The sequence below is a fragment of the Bufo bufo genome, chromosome 8 (assembly GCF_905171765.1).
Source record: "Bufo bufo chromosome 8, aBufBuf1.1, whole genome shotgun sequence".
Classification (NCBI taxonomy): domain Eukaryota; kingdom Metazoa; phylum Chordata; class Amphibia; order Anura; family Bufonidae; genus Bufo; species Bufo bufo.
This window is the reverse complement of record NC_053396.1, coordinates 155626894-155651180: the sequence shown is the minus strand read 5'-3', so window position 1 is coordinate 155651180 and position 24287 is coordinate 155626894. Positions and strand designations below refer to the sequence as shown.

Sequence of the window (24287 nt, the reverse complement as noted above, 5' to 3'; positions counted from 1 at the left end):
ATGTGTCATCAGAATATAACCTACTGTTTAAATTAGTTTTTTTGGTTTTTAATCCTTTAACAATGTTATTTCTTTATTTTCATATCATCATATATGTTTGAAAATAATAAATCCTGGACAACTTGCTGTTTTCACTCGGGTCACTGAAGCAAATAATAGGCTCATGCCAGGGGTAGACTGGGAACTAAAAGTGGCCCCATGTTGTAGATGGGTCCAAACTGAAAAAGATGCGGCAACAGATGTAGGCAAGGCCAGCAATACCACAGTGCAGCACAAAGCACCCCCCCAACAGAACCAAATATCACATTGCAGCACAAAATACTGCCCCCTTTGCCACAGTATTCAACTGTATCACTGTGCTGAGGATGGTGATACAGTTGAGATCAGGAGGACACCTGAGACCGTTGGCCAGGGGCATCTGTATCTGATGCTCCCAGCATTAATTAATAATGAGAGCATCAGATCGTTATGTACTTGGCCTGAGGCAGTGAGGGTTTGGACGACCCACTGAGCATCGGCCCACCAGGATATTTCCCTGTAGGGTCTATGGCCACTCCGTCCCTGGCTGATGCGTACTGTTCTGTTGAGATCAATAAATCTTGCAATGAATGGTTTGACCTACAGATAGATAATACAGGATCACACTATTCACAATAAGTGATGGCCAAGCTCACCCCCTTCCCTTCTCTGCACAGTTCCCTTACAGAGCCTGTGAATGCTCTCCTATAGAAGTCAATGGATATCTCCAGTCTACAGAATCCATGTCTGCTGTAAAGCATATCTCTAAATATGGCCCCATCAGTGGCGTAGCTATAGGGGTCGCAGCGGTCGCACTTGCGACCGGACCCCTAAGTCAGGGGGGCCCACAGGGCCGGCCGGGCTGTATCCAGAGTGAAGCAGGGCTCCAGCGCTCCCCCTGCTAGCCGCACATCGCGCTGCTGGCTATGGGAGGAGCGCTGAAAGACCGGGAATGAGTGTGGGAGCACGTCATCAAGGACTCAGGTAAGCATGTGTTTTTTTTTTTTTTTTTTTCCTAAAGCTGCAGACTGGGGAAGGGGGGAAGGAAGGCACTGATGATGATGCCCCCTGTGCAGTGTGTGGTTCCCTCCCTAGTACTGATGATGATGATGGTGCCCCCTGTGCAGTGTGTGGTTCTCTCCCTAGTACTGATGATTATGCCCCCTGTGCAGTGTGTGACTCCCTTCCTCGCACTGATGATGATGGTGGGCATCTCTAATCTGGCATAACTACTGTGAGGGGGCACATATCTGGGCATCGCTACTATAAAAGGACACATATCTGGTATAACTACTGTGAGGGGCACATATCTGGGAATATCTTCAGTGAGGGGGCACATATCTGGCTACAACTACTGTGAGGGGGCACATATCTGGGCATCGCTACTATGAAGGGACACATATCTGGTATAACTACTGTGAGGGGCACATATCCGGGCATAACTACTGTGAGGGGGCACATATCTGGGCATCGCTACTATGAAGGGACACATATCTGGTATAACTACTGTGAGGGGGCACATATCTGGGCATCGCTACTATGAAGGGACACATATCTGGTATAACTACTGTGAGGGGCACATATCCGGGCATAACTACTGTGAGGGGGCACATATCTGGGCATCGCTACTATGAAGGGACACATATCTGGTATAACTACTGTGAGGGGGCACATATCTGGGCATCGCTACTATGAAGGGACACATATCTGGTATAACTACTGTGAGGCGGCACATATCTGGATATAACTTCTGTGAGGGGGGCACATATCTGGATATAACTACTGTGAGGGGGGCACATATCTGGGCATAACTACTGTGAGAGACACAAAAGTGGGCATAACTTTTGTGAAGGGGCCACAATGTGGGCATTAGTACTATGTAGCAGCATTTAGGGGAAATGTCCTAGATTACCCTGCTATACATTGGCATGGCTCAGTCTTACAGGACCAGCACAGCGCCCCCTGCTGGTGATTTCACAGGGGCAGTCACCATCCCTTCCTTATGTGATTATTATTTTTTTCTCTTTCACCGCAGGGACCTTGTTTTGGATCCAGTGGACATCACGCCGACGCCAGCGACACCCTGGATGAGGTAGGACCAGATTTGGGCCCGATTCAAGGTTTGCACTGGGGCCCATAACAGTCTAGTTACGTCCCTGGGCCCCATAATCATGTGGAGAAAATTGAATAAAACATCTACAATCAGAAAATGAACACAGAGGCCATCCTAAAATGGGCTCCTTCCCCCTAGTAGCTGTATGGACTCCTTCCATAGCATGTAAACCCTTGCATTCAGCAAACATTGGCTTTAGCTTATTGAATGTAACCTATTACAAAGAACATAATATATCTACAGAGGTCCATCAAGATACAATGGCCTCAGGATACAATATTTTCAACATACAGTGGTCTTTTCTGCCACATCATAAGTCGAAAGTAGACTCAACATACAATGCCTCAGACTCAGATCCAACCAGTCGAGGTCACTCCTCTGGTAAAATAGCTGGATTAGTTGCCAGTTACAAAAATAGAGGCTCCAGAATTGTTATTACATGGGGGATGCAAGAAGTTACTAAAACAGACACATCAGGAGATGGGACAGGTCCAATTTAACATATACCACATCTGCTCTACATGTTAGGCCTCCTGCACACGAACGTGTGCTCCCTGTGGCCGTATTGCAGACCACATTTGCGGATCCGCAATACACGGGCACTGTTCCGTGTAAATTCCACATCACGGATGCGGACCCATTCACTTCAATGGGTCCGCAAATCCGGAGATGCGGAATGATGCGGAACGGAAGCATGGAACGGAACCCTACGGAATCACTACGGAGTGCTTCAGTGGGGTTTCGTCCCGTACTTCCGTTCCGCAAAAAGATAGAACATGTCCTATCTTTTTGCGTAACGGCCGGATCCCGGACCCATTAAAGTGAATGGGTTTGCGATCCGCTGCGGCTGCCCCACGGACGGTGTTCGTGCATTGCGGCCCGCAGCACGACCACGGGGCGCACACGTTTGTGTGCAGGAGGCCTAAGAAGGATTTCCTATAATGTTACTATAGGCTGCTCAAATATTTTGCTACACTTTGTATCTTTTCCGCAATATTAACCCACTTCTCTATGTTTTTAATTTTTTTTCTTCCATTTTTTTTACTCTGCTCCTTCTGAACACGATCAGCATTTTTTCTGTAAGCCGCAGGCACTACAAAATATATTTAATTGAAAACTCCTTAAGAAATGTTCCATCCTTGGACAGGGAAGACACGCAGTATGGCGACGGGCTAATGGCTGAGTGACTTCAGAGCTAGAGGGGCTGACAGGAGCAGCCGGAGGCTAAAATGTGGTTCGAAAAGTGGCTAAAAAGAGACAAGCTAGAAAATAAAGTGTAATGGGAAACTTTTTATATAATATATTTCAGTTTACTAAGAATTCATAATAGCACAAACACAATACTTTTTCTAATCCTTGGAGCCAGAGCTGATGAACAAAATAAACTCAGAATGGTTTCATCTAATTCTGGAAAATCTGAAGAAAAAATCTAGATGAGTTGGTAAGGCGTATGAGAGTACAGTCTGTAATCTGGTGCAATGTATTACATCACAAACTAGAGTTTCTAAGTGGGAAAAAGGGTCATGTTAACTATGGGACAGCATTTATTAAGGGTTGCACTCCATAATTCTGGCTTCAAAAACTTGTGAAATTGTTTTTTGTGACAGATCTGCATTGTGAAATTACACATGGCTTAAAGTTTTTTTTGGGCAATAATGTTTTTTTAGCAAGTGCCCACAGCCTGCCCCCTGAAAAAGAAAATTCATACTTACTTTCTACCAGAAGCTCCAATCCTCCGGGCTGTCTTCTGATGTTCTGGTCACTGGAGTGTTTTCTATCTGGCAGTGCATGGGCATGGTCATATGCACCACTCCAGCCAAATACTGGCTTCAGTGATGATGTGCTCACAAGCAGCATGTCACAGCTGAAGCCATTTGCTGGAGAATGCATGTGACCAGGCCCAAGAAGCACAGGAACAGAACAATGCGGGGACCGGAGCATGGGCAGAGAGGAGGATGAGTAAGTATAAGGGTCCATTCACACGTCCGTTTTTTTCTTTCCTGATCTGTTCCGTTTTTTGCGGAACAGATCTGGAGCAGATCTGGACCCATTCATTTTCAATGGGTCCTGGAAAAAATCAGACAGCACAATGTGTGCTGTCCGTTTCCGTTGTTCCGTTCCGCATGTCCGTTTAAATATAAAACATGTCCTATTCTTTTCCGCAAAATTCGGATCCTGGTACAATACAAAGTCAATGGATCCGAAAAAGAACGGAAGACATTCGGATGTCATTACGTATGTCATCCGTTTTATGCGGATTCCGTTCCTGGAAATGATATTTTAATATTTATTTTTATTTTTTTTCAAAGAAATCCAAACAACTTTATTTGCTTATTGAAATTTATACATGTTTCCGTTTTTTGCGGATCCGCAAAAAACGGATGACATACGGATGACATACGGAAACATTTTCAGGAACAACGGATCCGCAAAAAACAGACCGAAAATCGGGATATAGAAAAATACTGACGTGTGAATGTAGCCTAAAACTTCTGTTTCAGGGGGCAGGCTGTGGACACTTGCTAAAAAAATTATTACCGGGAAACAGCTTCAAGTATCAGACTACAGAGGGTTTGTATGAGAACTTTGTATAGCTTTTCTTTATTATACCAGCAAGAACGTAGCTATAGGGGGTGCAGAGGAAGCAGTTGCTTCCAGTTCCAGGAGCCTGAGGGGGCCCAAAGACCCTTGTGCCACATAGGAAGACACTGGTATAGAAAGTGCATGCTGGTCAAGTTACACCTCTGGATGGAGGAAAGGGGTTAGGTCAGGAATTTGGCATGATGAATGCTATGTGCTTCCCTGCCCCTGGCCACAAAGCACTGAGGGAAGGGGGGCCCAAGCTGAACCTTTGCACCAGGGCCCATGAGCTTTAGCTACGCCCTTGTATACCAGTTTTAAACAAAGAAAAGATAAAGGGAAGAGGATATCAGGATATTAAATATGACCGATCAGGACGCAGACATTGTTACAGCTTTCATGGAAGGTGTCACCCAGCTTTCTCAGAATGAATTACAATTCTGGTTAGCTATACCGCATAGTGATGCATCCTCCTCTACGTTACTTTACAAATAGTCTGATTTGCCGTTTAGAAATCTGGGAATGTTTGGAACAACCGCTGTGAGACTGTATTGGCAGTCAAGTCATGTGACTTTCAGAATATGATGTTTAAACTTAAAGGGGCTGTCTGGTTTAAGGAGGAAATCAGACAACTCTCGGGAAGAACCTGCAATAAAGATGTGGTAAGTACTAGTAAGTACTGCAGCAGGGACATCATTTGACAACATGTGACCACTGCAGCCAATTACTGGCCTCAGTGGTGCACCTGAAGAGGCCAGTGATTGGCTGCAGCGGTCATGTGTTGACAATATGAGGTCACTACTGCACCTGGGTAAATAAAGAAAGGCTGTGGGAACTGGAATAGTGGCATGGGATCTTTCGAATAAGTACTTACCAGTTCTTTTTTGCAGGTTAAATCTGAGGATTGTCCTGTTTTTCTGAAACTGGACAACCCCTTTAAGCTTTAATAGATCCTTTAATAGGTCACTTTCTGGCTACTGTTGACTAATGTGTAGGTAAGATAACTATATGGCACTCACTAATATAGCTTTTCTTAATATTATGTGCCATTTGCTATACTTCACAAGCCATGTCCCTTTGCTGGGCAGATCTTTTAGATGTCCACATAGAGGTCCTTCCATAGCCGCGGATGGAGGGTCATGTGACTGGACACATCACTGAGGCTTCTCCATTCTAACATAGTGCAGAGTATTGGAATGGAGATGAATAGATTTGCCTGGTCACATGACCCTCCATCAGCAGTCATGTTGTTGGCATGATCTCTGTGTAGACGGCACAAAATGGTTGGCCAAAAGGGGGCATACCATATGAAGTACAGAAAATGGTGCGAAATATGAACAAAGGTTATATTAGTAGGTGCCATAAAGTCATCTACAGACTCTGAACAGCAGAAAATGGCCAACAAGTGGTTGTCCTCATTGGGCAATCCCAAGGACCCTCTAATGAGGTTGGTCACAGGGTGTTCATCTGTTAGAGACCCAAAGGTCAGTTTAATCTGTGGAGGAACCTGGCAGCAAGTGTTTTGAAAATGGGTTTTGCAAACTAGACAACTCATTTAAAAGTGACCCTCTGGTTAAAGAAAAAAAAATCCCATTAACTGGGTAACGAACAGATCACTTACCTGGTGACCTCCTTTTTTTCTTTTCGCCTACAGATCCTTCAAAACTTGGGTTCCTAATCTGTCATCCAAGATGGCAGCACCAGTTCTCAGACTACCAGATGCATTTGGTAGTCCAAGACACTTCCTGCTTGTCTAGCCCTGCTTGGATTGGCCAACACTGCTCATGTGAGTAGGGCTGGCCAAACCGAAAGCAGCAGGAAGGGTTTTAGATAAGGATGAGCAAATCAACTTCGGAGGAAACATCCGAAGTCGATTCGCATAAAACTTTGTTCTAATACTGTACGGAGCAGGAGCTCTATACAGTATTATAATGTATTGGCTCCGATGAGCCAAAGTTATTGCTTCGCGAAGTCCATACAGTATTAGAACAAAGTTTTATGCGAATCAACTTTGGATGCTTCATCCGAAGTCAATTTGTTCATCCCTAGTCTTAGACGACCAAATGCACAGGATGGGGCCATCTGGGATTACAGAAAATAAGCTCTGCAGCTGGCAATAGGAGACACAGGGCACCATGAGTGTTTTGGAAATGTGATTTTACTTTTTATTTTTACTGTAGAGTCTCCTTAAGGAAATAAGGCTGGGGATAATTCTGATATTTTTAGGCAGCATCTTTCACACGGTCCTCCATTTTTCATAGTATTTCTATATATTGTGTAAAAAAACTTCTATATAATCAATATGTTTTTGAAGCCTGCACAAGAGATCCCGACATAAAGAGTATTATAAAATGCTCATATTACTTTTCATATAATTTTTTTCAGTGATGCATGAAATGACCAGAATAAAACATTCAATAACAATGTATTAAAAAGAAATATCAATGGGAACTTCCGCTAATTTTGAGCTCAAAATGCCTGTAGCGCATTACTGATGTTTTTAAAGAAAATGGAAAATACTTCTTTAACATCTTAAGTCATTCAGATTCAGTCCCGACAAGAAATTTGCAGATAATAGGGGTAACACCTGTAATAGTTTCCCACCGACACTTCAAACAGGCATAATGTACAGTATACTCCCAGGACCCATTAAAGATTTTGTAAATTGTATTCTGTCCTTATCATCAAAGGGATGCAAGATGTAAGAGTGCAATGTCTGTATCACATTCTCCTTATTATAATGCTATTAGACTAATTACTCTATCTCCCCGTACAAGCTATTGCTTTGTCAGCCAAGTCGAAAATTATGAACTACTCTCCATTTCCACACATAAAGTATATCACTTTTTATTGCGGCCCACTGTCTGGCAGGAGTTTTGCAGGCGTCTGTGTTGCCGTAATTTGTGCCACATTTATCAAATGTTGCAATATTTTATAAAATCGACGCATATTTAAAGGGGTTGGCCCATTTCATACATTGGGGGCATATTGCTAAGATATGCCCCCAATGTCTGATAGGGGCGGGTCCCACCTCTGGGACCCGCACCTATCTCTAGAGCGGTGCCCGCAAAGTGAAGGAGAGTAGACTGTGCTTTCCTTTACTTTGCATTTCCTAGCGATATGCCCCCAATGTATGACATCAGCCAACCCCTTTAAGTCTAAGAAGGTAAAAAAAAGTTATGAAGTTATGTTTTTGCCTGCTGCTCTACAAATTTTTTTTTTGCGCCAAAATTTATCAACTGTAGCACTCCTGTTCATAATTTTGGTGTGATTGGAAACAGGTGCAGTTTGTGAAAGGTGAGGTGCCTAGACTGTGGTAGTGGTGCATTCAATATGTCGCATGCTAAGTAGGATTTACTCTAAGAAAAAAGAAGCCACAACACATGAAACTGTGGCTGATTGATGCATAGCCTACCATGTTATTTAAGCTTCGTCAGCACCCCCAAAAAATTATAAAAAGTGATCATAATTATATATTATATCAGTAAAAACTACAGATTGCTCTACAAAAATGAGTTATAGACAGAAATATAAAAAGGTCATGGATGTCTGAACATAGTAAAATATATATTTTTTTTAAGCATTAAAACTTAAGAAAAACAATATAAACTTGACATTGCATTGGCTCACAGGATAAAGGTGACGTTTTATTTTTGTAATTTTTTTGAATTTACTCGTAAAATGAAGAATTTTTTTCAGTATCCCGCTGCATCATACGGAATATTAAATGATGACCACAAAGTACAAGCCCACGTACAGCTTTGTGAGCGAAAAAAATGAAAAGTTTTGGCTTTTGGATAGTGTGAAGTAAAATATTTATTAAAATGATTCAGTTTCTACTCCAGCACAGAGCTGGAATGGACTTGCGACTTTTTATGCAACATTGAAAAATGTTGCAAGTGATAAATTTGGTTAAAATGAGACTCCACCCATAGTAAAGCTGGATAAAAAATGTTGCATACACATCATACATTTGAAGAAAAATCCTACTCCACTGACAAAACAGCTAAGTACACTCCACTTTTCTACCCCCAGAGGGTAGGTTCACACAGTTTTTTGGAGGAGGTTTTGAGACCGATTTCCTGCAGGTTTTTTAGCCAAAGCCAGAAATATATTTGAAAATATAAAGGATGGACTTATATTTCTCCTTCCCTCTGGATCCACTTCTGGCTTTGGCTGAAAAGCCTGCCTTCAAAACCTCCTTGTGAACCTAACACTTCTGTCCTTAGATGTTACTCCACGTTCTACACCACCCTTTACTGGAGTAACAGTTTTATGACTTTTATGATAAATTTGTCTTAAATCCGCTCAAGAGACTATTCACCACAGACTTTCCCACCCACTTTTTTCAAAACTAGAGTGAGTGAGGTAAAAATACAAAATGTTGCAATTTCATTTTCTCAAATAAGCTCAAAACATCGCAAAACCAAGCATTGCTCAATAAATTATTAATTATTTTTGTAATGGGAGTTTTCAGCTGCAGTACTAGAAATGCTGCTCTGGATTACAGCCTCATCATAGTAGAGCCACTCCTTTAGTTTCAACACCATCATAATGGAGGACGTCATGAACCTGAAGTGAATATTATATTGATTGGACCGAGTAGACGTTAGAAGACACTGTTGTGCCCTGGATCATAGTACAGGCTAAGACTGTATTACACTGCCAACTTTTTGTGCCAATTATCAGGAATAAGAATTTGAAGAAACACTCGTTGCCAGTAATTGACCAACCTAATTGTGCTTGTTTTCGACCAACTGCATCTTTTATTCAGAATGAATGATGCCCGACTATAGGCGGCTTTGCCCTGTGTAAGCAGGGATGTGCTGTCAATAACCTATACAACTAAATGGAGGAGAAACGATTGTGGTACTGTAGTGGGCATCCCTCTCCTATATTGATACTGTACATGTTTATCACTGATCCACCATTGTCCTGCCCAAATATTGGGCAATGTAATAGGATATATACAATATAAATGAAGAAAAATATTCACAAAGAACATGCATTATATAGATTTATTATAGACATTAACTGTTTCTCATTGTTATTGCCCACTGGGTCAAAATACACTCATCACTTTCTGGTGGTGTCTTATGAGTAGGGACATTACCTGCCTCATCTGTAAAATAAGTAGTCCCCTTATCAATCATGCAATAAATTGCAGAGGAAATGGTTCTTTATACAGACGACAAGGCAGATCCTGTCCCACTCACTGCTGGCAATGACTGTATCCTCGGGAAGAAGTCTGAAGAATGACCTGCCCTCAAGATCTTTGCATTTATTTCACATTCGTTTTCCATTGCTTCACTACATAATTAGACATTTCTAAGCCCCGTACAGTTAGATTAAGTATTGAGTGCTGTTCTCCTTCGACATTTTTCCACCCATCATCTGAAATAAACTGATGAAAGCTAACAGGCAGCGGAAAAAATGCCAAACGTGACTGAAGAGGCACAGTGGCTTTCCAAGAACTTCTGGCACCTTCGTTCTAACGACTGGTGGGGTCTTCAATACCTGGACGCCTACCAATATAAACTTCTGGCATTGTTTTCACTCTGGCTGCCAGGCTCCTTCTCATGAAAGTTAGTTAGCAGATGAGTCCACTACGTGGTTAGGCCTCTGACAGCAGTACCTCTAGTACTGCCCTAATGGCAATTATGCCCAGCATCGGACTAAAGTTTCTTGAGTCCACCAGAGAAAATTATTCTGAGGTCCTGCTCTCAACAACTATGAGAAAAGTTAACAGTCCTTTACAATCAGTGAAGTAGACATAGGATGTGTTGGTGTTTTTTTTTTTTTTTTTTTAAAGATGTTGATAGTCCCATTTTTCTACTGGGCCCTCCTACAGCTTTACAAACTGCACATATGGTATGTCCACCCCTGACATGTTTATTGGTTCCAAGGTCTGCTCTACATGTACAGTAACTGTCCATTAGCAGAACTTAGGGGCCCTATTAGAGCTTAAGCCAATCAGAGGATCTCTAGTGGACCAGTCTGATCTTGGTTCTGCTTAATTTGGTCCAAAATTACATTTTTAATGCAGTTTCATTCTATATTATATTATCATCTGACATTTCTGTAACTTCAGAACAACAGAGCTCCTTCAAACCCCTCCTAAGTTTTAATAAAATTAAAGTATAGGTACACTTTTCTACCCTAGACTACCATCATTAGCACCTTCATCATCTTAAACCATACTCTTATAACCATATCATTATATTATTATGTACTATTAAGTAATACTAACCACTAAATCATGCTATACCTGCAGCAATGTTAGGTATTCCAATAACTACCCAAAAATATCATATATATCAAGTTAAAGGGAGCCTGTCAGTAGGTTTTAGCCTTCCGGACCTTTAAAATACCACTAGAGGCAAGTTCAATACCTATATACCTACATGCCTAAGTTTCCACAGGTAATATAAGTGAGAAAATGAAGTTTTAAAAAACCTTGCACCACATGCTGATTAGATGGCAAGTGTCTGCTGGGCATAGATTTTTCTAGGGAGGTTCCTGGTTCTTTCTCAGTGGTTCCTCACCAGCTCCTTGCTTTGGATTGAGGTCTCTACTGTCCCCCCACTATCATACCTCATCTTTTCTCACTTACTCTACCTGCACAAATAGAAACTTTGATATGCTTACTTACTTTTATGATTATATAGCGGTGCTAATGGCTAAAAACCAATGGCCGACTGCCTTTAAAGCCTTTGCCACCCTAGACAACTAGAAATATTAGGTATTAAAGGGAATGCGTCGTCAGAAGATGACCTATTGTTTAAAGAGGACCTTTCACCGATCCTGACATTGTAAACTAAGTATCATGACATATACAGCGGCACCCAGGGATCTCACTGCACTTACTATTATCCCTGGGCGCCGCTCCGTTCTCCCGTTATGTCCTCTGGTATGTTCGGGGACTTGGTTATAGTAGGCGGAGTCTGCCCTTGTTCTGCTGGGCGTCTCCTTCTCCTAGGCTGTAGCGCTGGCCAATCGCATCGCAGAGCTTACAGCCTGGGAGAAAAAAACCTCCCAGGCTGTGAGCTCTGCGCTGCGATTGGCCAGCGCTATAGCCTAGGAGAAGGAGACGCCCAGCAGAACAAGGGCAGACTCCGCCTACTATAACCAAGTCCCCTAAGTCTCCGCCTACTATAACCAAGTGCCAGAACATACCGGAGGACATAACGGGAGAATGGAGCGACGCCCAGGGATAATAGTAAGTGCAGTGATATCCCTGGGCACCGCTGTATATGTCATGTTACTTAGTTCACAATGTCAGGATCGGTGAAAGGTCCTCTTTAAATCACATTTTTATGTTGAACATAATTTTTAGAATTTTTGGTGATTTTTTTTTTTTCATGTCACTGTTTTTATTAAAAATAATATAATCCTGCAATTTTTACACTGGCCACTAGGCCTAAAATATGTTAAGATCTCCTGTCTTTTGAGAGCAGCTACATGGGCCATAGACAATTGACAGGAGGAGACCCCAGTGACTCCCATGGGAGAGTTTTCTAGGCATACTCTGTAACCTGTGCAGAGCTGATAAGCAATGATATCATATATTGTGAAGGGTGGATCCTGTGTTATCTATATAGAGGTGTTACTTGTCATTGTAATTCTGCTTGTGATGATAACGACATAGCTACTAAAACTAAAACATGTTTAACATAAAAATATGATTTAAACAATATTTATTTTTTTCAATATTCCCTTTAACCACTACTAGACTGAAGACCCCTCCTGTTATATTACAAGAATGCTATATAGAAAGATGCAAGGTCTAGTGTAAGGAGAGGAAAGAAGGAAATTTTGCCATGCTGGTCGTGGGCACCACCGGCATTTACCCCTTGTAACCGGTACAAATAAAACGAGCAGCACAGGATTGGTCATCAAATAAATGAGCGCAGCAGCAGGACAATGTTATTTCTCATACCTGACTAATGTTAACGTCTTTTTACGTGTTCTTATTGCTGATATATCAATAGCCAAACTAATTACCCCTGCCCTATACAAATACGCTAAAAAGACTCGCGGCAGCATTTTTATACAGAGGTGTAATATTCTAGAAAATATTACCAAGAACCACAGCTTAAATGACGTCGTAAAATTAGCACAAAGCACAGTGTCCCATAGGCAACGCCGGCACCAAACACCTACTTTAGCGCGCAGTAAAAGCTATAGTCTGTACCGATACGTTCTCTCCATTAAAACTGTCAGGTTGTCTTTACAGACGCTTTACTAATTCCAAACCTGTTTCCTGTTCTGTCAAAGAACATTTATTCTAGAAACACCAGTGCATGGAGACCAGCAGCCCCAAAGACTATTCAATGAGTATGCACTATGGTGTCTGGGGGATGGGTGATTGCTTTTCTTATTTAAATTTACTTTTTTTGTAAGATATACAGTAGCTAGATTAATGACCATACATTTTATTGAAACCGTGTGTTCTTACTTTATAGGTATTGTGCTTTCAGTATTACAGCAGCTTTTATTCTAACATTTTAGTATTTGGAACCTGCAGCATTCTCCATTGTATTTCAATGCATTATTATTTTACAATTGTTGATTCAGTTGCAAAATGTATTCCTGCCTTATACAGTATATAATGGTATTCAACTAATACCATACTCATGAAACATGATGAATAGCGTCTCATTCCTGACCCTGGGAATGGTTTTTATTCAATGTTGCCACGTAGAAGGAAATGCATTGATAACTACATGGATAGATAGATATATAGATAGATAGATAGATAGATAGATAGATAGACAGACAGACAGACAGACAGACAGACAGACAGACAGACAGACAGATAGATAGATAGATAGATAGATAGATAGATAGATAGATAGATAGATAGATAGATACAGGTGAAACTCGAAATATTAGAATATCGTGCAAAGTTTATTTCAGTAATCCAACTTAAAAGGTGAAACTAACATATGAGATAGACTCATTACCTGCAAAGCGAGATATTTCAAGCCTTTATTTGTTATAATTTGGATGATTATGGCTTACAGCTTATGAAACCCCAAAGTCACAATTTCAGGTCCCCTTTGCTCAGGGGATATGGACTAATTAGCTGATTAGAGTGTGACACTTTGAGCCTAGAATATTGAACCTTTTCACAAAATTCTCATTTTAAGCTGCATTAATGCAATTCCTTTTAAGTTGGATTACTGAAATAAATGGACTTTTTCACAATATTCTAATTTTTGGAGTTTCATCTGTACATAGATAGATAGAGAGATATGTAAATATATACATAGATGTAGATAGACAGATAGATCTTAGGAATTGTAATAATTCACAGTCCACAATAAAGACAAATAAATAAAAATTCCAGCACTCACAAAAGTAAAAAGAAAAACAATTTCATTCTTCTGTGTGAGGTCCTGTAACAGGAAGGAAACATCACTTTTTTCACTTGGATGAATGAAAGAGTTTTCTTTTTACTCTCGGGAGTGATAGATAGATAGATAGATAGATAGATAGACAGACAGACGGATAGTTAGATAGTTAGATAGATAGACAGACGGATAGATAATAGATTGATAATAGATAGATAGATAGATAGACAGACAGACGGATAGATAATAGATAGATTTATAGATAGATAGGAGATAGACAGACGGATAGATAGGAGATAGATAATAGATAGACAGACGGATAGATAGATAGATAGATAGATAGATAGATAGATAGATAGATAGATAGATAGATAGACAGATAGATAATAGATAGATAGATAGATAGATAGATGATAGATAGATAGATAGATAGATAGATAGATAGATAGATAGATAGATGATAGATAGACGGATAGATAGATAGGAGATAGATAGATAGATAGATAGATAGATAGATAGATAGATAGATAGATAAATGGATGGATAGATAGATAGATAGATAATAGATAGATAGATAGATAATAGATAGATAGATAGATAGATAGATGATAGATAGATAGATAGATAGATAGATAGATAGATAGATAGATAGATAGATGATAGATAGATAGATAGATAGATAGATAGATAATAGATAGATAGATAGATAATAGATAGATAGATAGATAGATAGATAGATAGATAGATAGATAGATAGATAATAGATAGATAGATAGATAGATAGATAATAGATAGATAGATAGATAATAGATGATAGATAGACGGATAGATAGATAGATAGATAATAGATAGATAATAGATAGATTTAACACAAATGTGGTTATAGATATTTCCAATACATTGAGCAAATTCTAACCCAGGAGAGAACTGTATCCCCATGCTGATATCTGGGCTTCTCCACTGATCGATGCTGCGGTCACCTGCAGGAGAGGTGTCATTACTAGACCGCCGGTAGAAGACACATACAGACAGGGCTTATTGCGGCATCATTGCATCAAATGGAATTTTGGATTTGAATGTATTCTGTGGAGATTGCAGCATGTGCGCACATAGTGTACGGCAGCACAGGGGTTTACACGCTATGTGCAGCAAGAATGCGACTTTTACTTTTATTACTGGATATAATATTTATAAATACAAGTCCTCTGACGTTAGTCGCTGGAATTTTACCACTGAATTATAATTTTACATTTGTATGTTTTACTGACAATTCTGTGCAGTTCATAGGACAGCTCGCCTGACAGAAAAGTGTCAGCACAAAGTAAGCTAATATGTGACAGAAATATAGTCAAGAGTGTGTAACACCGAACGTCCAGCCGCAGCCTCCGAGGTTTGGCCCAAACTTATTTGGTACATCTTCAGATGCTAAGTATTAGATAATATTATTAAGTCTTGTCTCTGTCACATTTAGGTTCGGTTTACTAAGCAACACTGTGTGAACTTACATAGATAGACAGATAGATATTAGATAGATATTAGATAGATAGATAGATAGATAGATAGATAGATAGATAGATATCGGTAGATAAAATATAGGTATGAGATACATAGATAGAATGTAGAATTTGTTTGGCATTGTGTTCATGTTTATAGAAAGGTAAACAGATTGATAATAGATAGATTTATAGATATAGATATAGATATAGATACATTTACATTTTTTTATAAAATGGTATTGTGCCCATGATGATAGATAGATAGATAATAGATAATAGATAGATAGATGGATATATAGATAGATATTAGATAGATAGAAAGATAGAATATAGGTATGAGATAGATAGATAGATATTAAACAAATAGATAGATAAAATATAGGTATGAGATGCATAGAAAGACATATACATAGATAGAATGTAGCATTTGTTTGGCATTGTGTCCATGTTTATAGAAAGGTAAACAGATTGATAATAGATAGATTTATAGATATAAATAGATTTTAGCATTTTTCTAAAATGGTATTGCGCCCATGATGATAGATAGATAATTGATAGATATGACATAGATAATAGATATATATATATTAGATAGATAATAGATAGATAGATAATTGATAGATATGACATAGATAATAGATATATATATATTAGATAGATAATAGATAGATAGATAATTGATAGATATGACATAGATAATAGATATATATATATTAGATAGATAATAGATAGATAGATAATTGATAGATATGACATAGATAATAGATATATATTAGATAGATAATTGATAGATAATAGATAATAGATAGATATTAGATAGATAGATATGACATAGATAATAGATAGATATATATTTGATAGATATGACATAGATAGAAATTGCCATCAGACTATCAGACACGGCTGCTCCTGTTACTGTCAGATCAATCACACGGATCATTTCCTCAACCAGTTCTTTAATGCTTGTTATTATCTCTTAGAAAAGTTTACAACCGAGGAGGAATATTAATGACTAATCATCAGTATTCGGAGCTTCCTTCTGCTTCTTATTGTGTCTGTCTCGCTCACATGTCTGTGGTAAACTTGCTGAGCACCTGCCCCCCCCCCCCCCCCCCCCCCCCCCGCCGCTGCTGGTGCTCAGGATGCAAATGACAGTAATGCAGTGGCAGTGTAATCTACCTCTCCTCCTCCCCACCCCCTCCTGCCCTCCTTGTCTCCATGGCAATTGTCACCCAGTTTACATCCAGCAGCACAGCCAGTCCACTGCATGGTAATGGGGGGGAACACACCAGAGCAAGCATCCGATTCTTACAGAAAGCTCAAGCCTCCCTCTGTAGGGAGAGACTTCTTCATGTGACACTGGAAGATTACCATTATTGATCCTACAGAAGACCAGCTGATTGCTTCATGTCACCACACATGGTCTGCTACATCACCCTAGGGGGGGGCCTAACACCGTCAGCCCCCCTAGGTAGAAACATAGGAAGACCGCCACATATGACAAGTAGCACATGCTGAAAAGGACGCTAACGCTAAAGTCTACGGACTAGTGTTCTCTGTTAGCAGCCATTCCATGGAGAGGTTGATGGTGGGGACAATCCATCAGAAGTCCAGAAAAATGTCTGCCCGCTGTCCACTACTTTATCATACATACTGTGTGTCCAAAGCCGAGACGATCCATGGACACCTCACATGCATACTGTAGGTGAAATGTTTTTCATGCTGCTCACTTTAGGTCTAGTAACCCTTGAGATGTCCACATCATTCCTTCTCCTGCATGGACAACGTAGCCTGCGTACAACTTCTAAACACCAGGGACATCTGCAGCATGGCCCCAACCCCCACAGGGTGAGCACACTTCTTCCTGTAGGCATGTAGCATATACCATACAAAGCAATGTGCATTTGTTTTGCTTTCCAGGTCAAGAAGACATGGTCACCACGAAAGGTTAAAGGTATAAAATCAAGAAAGGTCACCACCTGCTCAAAGGACTCTTTCCAATTAAGTTGAGGAGCTGCTTACCCTTAGAAGCATCTTTATCCTCCTTCGCTTTGATCACCTTTCCACTCATAGATCCCAGTTTGCTTGTAAAAATTCCCCAATGAGATTAAATTTTTCTTTTTTCTTTTTTTTTGTTGTCAGGAAGGATTCAGATGAATATGTCAGACTATTCTTCTTCTTCCCCCCCTTTGGTTGGGTGTCTTCTGTCCCCCAGTGACTAAAAGGAGCAAAAGAAAGAAAGAGATGATGACCGATTGCCACTTGAAGCTCTTACTACCGTCCCCCACCACGCAAGAATACAGACAAAGAGACGTGTTCTACCTTACATTTTTCGAACAGCCCCCACCCCCTACTGAATGCCATCACCACTTAAAGCCGTACCAAGAATAGACACCAACGCAAACAAAAGCAAACGTCCGTAATGATGGATAACGGATCGTGGAGGAGCTTTCCGCTGCCATGTGACATCACAATAACCTTCTGGGGCTTGGCTGGCACACCGTGGGTTAATGTCATGTGTCAAGCAGCGGGGAAGGACACGGGTTGATGTCAGGTGTATGACTGCAGCATCTTACCTTGTCCCCTTCTGCGTCTCTCTCTCTTCCCCTCCTCTCAACTGAATGGAACTAGAGATGCTCCGGCTTAGACATTGAAACACAAAAGCTGCCTGTTGTAGTAAGCAATGCTCTAACTGGAGCTCGCCGACGTCAGATCAGACAGCCGGGGCTGGAAATGAGCTGGAAATAACCTCCTTGGATACGCCTCCTCCTTCTAGAAATAGAGGGAACTGGGAGTCCGCCTCCTGTCACTCAGCTGGACCACACCAGGGCAGCCTCAGCATGACCAGTCCTAACCATCCCCAGTTCACACTGTGTCTTCTAGGACCTGTTGTGTCCTCAGCGAGGAGCAGAGCTGCAGGCATCTCTCAGCTCTGTGTCTGTCTGTCTGTCTATCCATCCATCCATCCCATATCTATCTATCTATTCTATCTATCTATCTATCTATCTAATCTATTCTATCTATCTATCTATCTATCTATCCCATATCTATCTATCTATCTATCTATCCATCCATCCATCCATCCCATATCTATCTATCTATCTATCTATCTATCTATCTATCTATCTATCTATCTATCTATCTATCCCATATCTATCTATCTATCTATCTATCTACCTATCTATCTATCTATCTATCTATCTATCTATCTATCTATCTATCCCATATCTATCCCATATCTATCTATCTATCTATCTATTTATCTATCTGTCTAATATCTATCTATCTATCTATCCCATATCTATCTATCTATCTATCTATCTATTCCATATCAATCTATCTATCTATCTATCTATCTATCTATCTATCTATCTATCTATCTATCTTGCTACTATCTACAGTGCCTTGCAAAAGTATTCACCCCCTTTGACTTTTTTCATATTTTGGTGCCTCACAACCGGGAATTAACATGGATTGTTTGATTTACAGAACATGCTGACAACTTTGAAGATGTTTTTTTTTTTTTTATATTTATTGTGAAGCAAACAACAAATAGGACTAAATAACAGAAAAAGTCAATGTGCATAACTATTCACCCCCCTAAGGTCAATACTTTGTAGGGCCACCTTTTGCGGCAATCACAGCTCCAAGTAGCTTTGGATAAGTCTCTATGAGCTTGCCACATCTTACCAGTGGGCTTTTTGCTTATTCCTCCTTGCAAAACTGCTCCAGCTCCTTCAAGTTGGATGGTTTGCCCTTGTGAACAGCAATCTTTAAGTCTGAGCACAGATGTTCTATTGGATTGAGATCTGGGCTTTGACTAGGCCATTCCAACACATTTACATGTTTCCCCTTAAACCACTCAAGTGTTGCTTTAGCAGTGTCTTTGGGGTCCTTGTCCTGCTGAAAGGTGAACATCCGTCCTAGCCTCAATTCCCGCACAAATCATGCCTTTTCACAAACTCACAACGTGTCTTTTTGTTTCTAGCTGAAAGTAATGGCTTTCTTCTGGCCACTCTGCCATAAAGCCCAACTCTATGGAGCGTACGGCTTATTGTCATCCTATATACAGATACTCCAGTCTCTGCTGTGGAACTCTGAAGCTCCTCCAGGATTACCTTAGGTCTCTGTGCTGCCTCTCTGATTAATGCCCTCCTTGCCTGGCCCGCGAGTTTTGGTGGGCGGCCGTCTCTTGGCAGGTTTGCTGTTGTGCCATGTTTTTTCCATTTGGTTATGAGAGATTTGACGGTCCTCCTGGGGATCATCATTGTTTGGAGAGTTCCTTGGTCTTCATGGCAGTGTTTGGTTAATGATGCCTCTTTGCTTAGGTGTTGCAGCCTCTGGGGCCTTTCAAAAAAGGTGTGTGTATGTAATGACAGATCATGTGACACTTAGATTGCACACAGGTGGACATCATTTCACTAATTATGTGACTTCTGAAGGTAATTGGTTGCACCAGAACTTTTTTGGGGCTTCCTAACAAAGAGGGGGAATACATACACACATGCCAATTTTCTGTTTTCTATTTCTAAACAATAGTTTTATTTATATATTTTTCTCATTTCACTTCACCAAATAGACTATTGTGTTCTGATCCATCACATAAAATTCCGATTAAAAAAACATTGAACTTAAGGCTGTAATGTAACAAAATACGAAAAAAGTCAAGGGGGGTGAATACTCTTGCAAGGCACTGTATCTATCAACTATCTATCTATCTATCTATCTATCTATCTATCACCTATCTATCTATCTATCTATCACCTATCTATCTATCTATCTATCTATCTATCTATCTATCTCCTATCTATCTATCACCTATCTATCTATCTATCTATCTATCTATCTATCTATCTATCTATCTATCACCTGTCTATCTATCTCATATCTATCTATCTATCTATCTAATCTATCGATCTATTATCAATCTATCGATCTATCTCCTATCTATCTATCTATCTATCTATCTATCTATCTCATATCTATATATTCTATCTATCTATCTATCTATCACCTATCTATTCTTTCTATCTATCTATCTATTATCTATCTATCTATCTATCTATCTATCTATCACCTATCTATCTATCTATCTATCTATCTCATATCTATATATTCTATCTATCTATCTATCTATCTATCTATCACCTGTCTATCTATCTATCTATCTATCTATCTATCTCATATCTATATATTCTATCTATCTATCTATCTATCTATCTATCTATCTATCACCTATCTATTCTTTCTATCTATCTATCTATCTATCTATCTATCTATTATCTATCTATCTATCTATCACCTATCTATCTATCTATCTATCTCATATCTATATATTCTATCTATCTATCTATCTATCTATCTATCTATCTATCACCTGTCTATCTATCTATCTATCTATCTATCTATCTATCTATCTATCTATCTATCTATCTACCTACATTATAGATCTAATTGTGTTTACAATAGATGAGCAGAATATTTCCTTTAACCCTGAGGCCTTTCTGAGCTACGATAATGCAGTAGATTTACCTGTGGTTGTCTAATGTCAGAAAATGGCATTTATCATGTAGAGAAAGTTAATACAAGGCACTTACTAATGTATTGTTATTGTCCATATTGCCTCCTTTACTGGTTTGATTCATTTTTCCATCACATTATACACTTTTCATTTCCAGGGGATATGAATGATGAGTGAAATATAAAAAAATTTGATTCGGCTGCTTCAGTGAATTTTAGAAAAAAATTAGCTTTGTGAATTTTTTTTCAATCATACTTACTTCATCCATTTGATTGTGAAGAGTCGGTGACTGCCATCTTGATTGAAGATCTAGCGCAAAATCTCACACTACCCATGATGACGTCATCACCTCAGCCAGCATGGTGATGTCATACATCACCGCGCAGGGGATTTCGTGCGAGATCTTCAATGAAGATGGCGGAAGCTGGCTTGGTGCAATCAAACAGATGAGGTAAGCATGATTTTTTTCTTTTTTATCGCCATTCAGGGAAAATCGATTCGCTTTGCGTCAAATCAAATTTTTCCTGGAATTCAAATTGTTCACTTTGTGAACTTCGATTTGCTCAACACTAGTTACGACCACCCTACAATCCAGCAGTGGTGGTCAGGCTTGCACACTATAGGAAAAAGCATCTGACTCTCTTGTGGCCGGGATCATGGGAGTGCACATAGGCACGCATGCGCAGCAGCTCCCATCCTGGCCACCTTCCATCTGCGCTGCAGCAAGGTATTCTCATCTCACACACTGACGACATATCAATAGGATACACCATCAATGTCAGATAGATGTGGGTCTCACCTCTAGGATGTGCATCTATCTTTAGAACGGGAACCCAAAGTTAACGCAGAGCAACTACACATGCGCGGCCACCCTGCTTTCACCACTACAGGAGTTCTATCTGGCAGTCCCATAGCAGTGAATGGAGCGGTTGCCACGTTTGTGCGGTACATTCTTCATTCACCACTATGCGACTCCCGAAAACAGCCAAGTGCGCTCTCTTGGCTATGTTTGGAATCCTCATAGCAATAAATGTAGAGCATGCAGCTCATGCTTGTTCTGGAGAGAAGAGCGAGACTGACCCTCACCTATCCAACATTGATGACGTATCCTAGCAAAAAGCAATCAATGTGTAAGATGAGCAACTCCTTTAATTGCCAAATAACAAACTCATCTCTACTATATCTTTTTGACATGTATTTATATTTTTTGCTATTTTTCTTATTCATTCATTCGCTATCCCCGCCATCTTATACCTACAGTCAGGTCCATAAATATTGGGACATCGACAACATTTTTGGCTCTATACACCACCACAATGGATTTGAAATGAAACAAATAAGATGTGCTTTAACTGCAGACTGTCAGCTTTAATTTGAGGGTATTTACATCCAAGTCAGGTGAACGGTGTAGGAATTACAACAGTTTGCATATGTGCCTCCCACTTGTTAAGGGACCAAAAGTAATGGGACAATTGACTTCTCAGCTGTTCCATGGCCAGGTGTGTGTTATTCCCTCATTATCCCAATTACAATGAGCAGATAAAAGGTCCAGAGTTCATTTCAAGTGTGCTATTTGCATTTGGAATCTGTTGCTGTCAACTCTCAAGATGAAATCCAAAGAGCTGTCACTATCAGTGAAGCAAGCCATCATTAGGCTGAAAAAACACAACAAACTCATCAGAGAGATAGCAAAAACATTAGGCGTGGCCAAAACAACTGTTTGGAACATTCTTAAAAAGAAGGAACGCACCGGTGAGATCAGCAACACCAAAAGACCTGGAAGACCACATAAAACAACTGTGGTGGATGACCAAAGAATTCTTTCCCTGGTGAAGAAAACACCCTTGACAACAGGCCAGATCAGGAACACTCTCCAGGAGGTAGGTGTATGTGTGTCAAAGTCAACAATCAATAGAAGACTTCACCAGAGTGAATACAGAGGGTTCACCACAAGATGTAAACCATTGGTGAGCCTCAAAAACAGGAAGGCCAGATTAGAGTTTGCCAAATGACATCTAAAAAAGCCTTCACAGTTCTGGAACAACATCCTATGGACAGATTAGACCAAGATCAACTTGTACCAGAGTGATGGGAAGAGAAGAGTATGGAGAAGGAAAGGAACTGCTCATGATCCTAAGCATACCACCTCATCAGTGAAGCATGGTGGTGGTGGTAGTGTCATGGCTTGGGCATGTATGGCTGCCAATGGAACTGGTTCTCTTGTATTTATTGATGATGTGACTGCTGACAAAAGTAGCAGGATGAATTCTGAAGTGTTTCAGGCAATATTATGTGCTCATATTCAGCCAAATGCTTCAGAACTCATTGTACGGCGCTTCACAGTGCAGATGGACAATGACCCAAAGCATACTGAAAAAGCAACCAAAGAGTTTTTTAAGGGAAAGAAGTGGAATGTTATGCAATGGCCAAGTCAATCACCTGACCTGAATCCGATTGAGCATGCATTTCACTTGCTGAAGACAAAACTGAAGGGAAAATGCCCCAAGAACAAGCAGGAACTGAAGACAGTTGCAGTAGATGCCTGGCAGAGCATCACCAGGGATGAAACCCAGCATCTGGTGATGTCTATACGTTCCAGACTTCAGGCTGTAATTGACTGCAAAGGATTTGCAACCAAGTATTAAAAAGTGAAAGTGATTTATGATTATTATTCTGTCCCATTACTTTTGGTCCCTTAACAAGTGGGAGGCAGATATGCAAACTGTTGTAATTCCTACACCGTTCACCTGAGTTGGATTTAAATACCCTCAAATTAAAGCTGACAGTCTGCAGTTAAAGCACATCTTGTTCGTTTCATGTCAAATCTATTGTGGTGGTGTATAGAGCCAAAAATGTTAGAATTGTGTCCATGTCCCAATATTTATGGACCTGACTGTATGCGCACAAATCTACATGTCGTATCAAGTAGAACGAGGAAAGATCAAATATGTTAAAAACAACAACAAACAAAAATAAAACTAAGCACATGTAGTGCTCATATTGCCTCATAGTCTAACACTAAGTGCTGTCCTTGGAGACCATCGTCTGTGGTTGGTAGTGGGGAAGGTTGTTTGCTTTATATCCATGTGTCCGTATTTATAAGCTATGTATATAGAGGAATCATATGTCCACAGACATAACAAACAAACCCCTTTCTCCACCAGGCTAAGGGACTGGAATGTGTCACATCATTTGGTTTCATT

At 40.1% G+C, this 24287-nt stretch overlaps 1 protein-coding gene across 3 annotated transcripts in view; it reads right to left on the bottom strand.

Moving 5' to 3' along the window:
- FGF13 (fibroblast growth factor 13) overlaps window positions 1-24287 on the bottom strand; it is a 438846-nt gene that overhangs the window by 344572 nt on the left and 69987 nt on the right. For 2 of the 3 annotated variants that reach the window (XM_040405319.1, XM_040405323.1), the window contains exons 1-2: window positions 18140-18281; window positions 17586-17781 (exon numbers count right to left, since the gene is read on the bottom strand). In XM_040405319.1, the coding sequence (XP_040261253.1) occupies window positions 17586-17634 (49 nt within the window). In that variant the 5' untranslated portion in view covers window positions 17635-17781; window positions 18140-18281. Of the gene's footprint in view, window positions 1-17585; window positions 17782-18139; window positions 18282-24287 lie in introns of those variants that run through there. The other variant, XM_040405320.1, reaches the window with a different exon arrangement.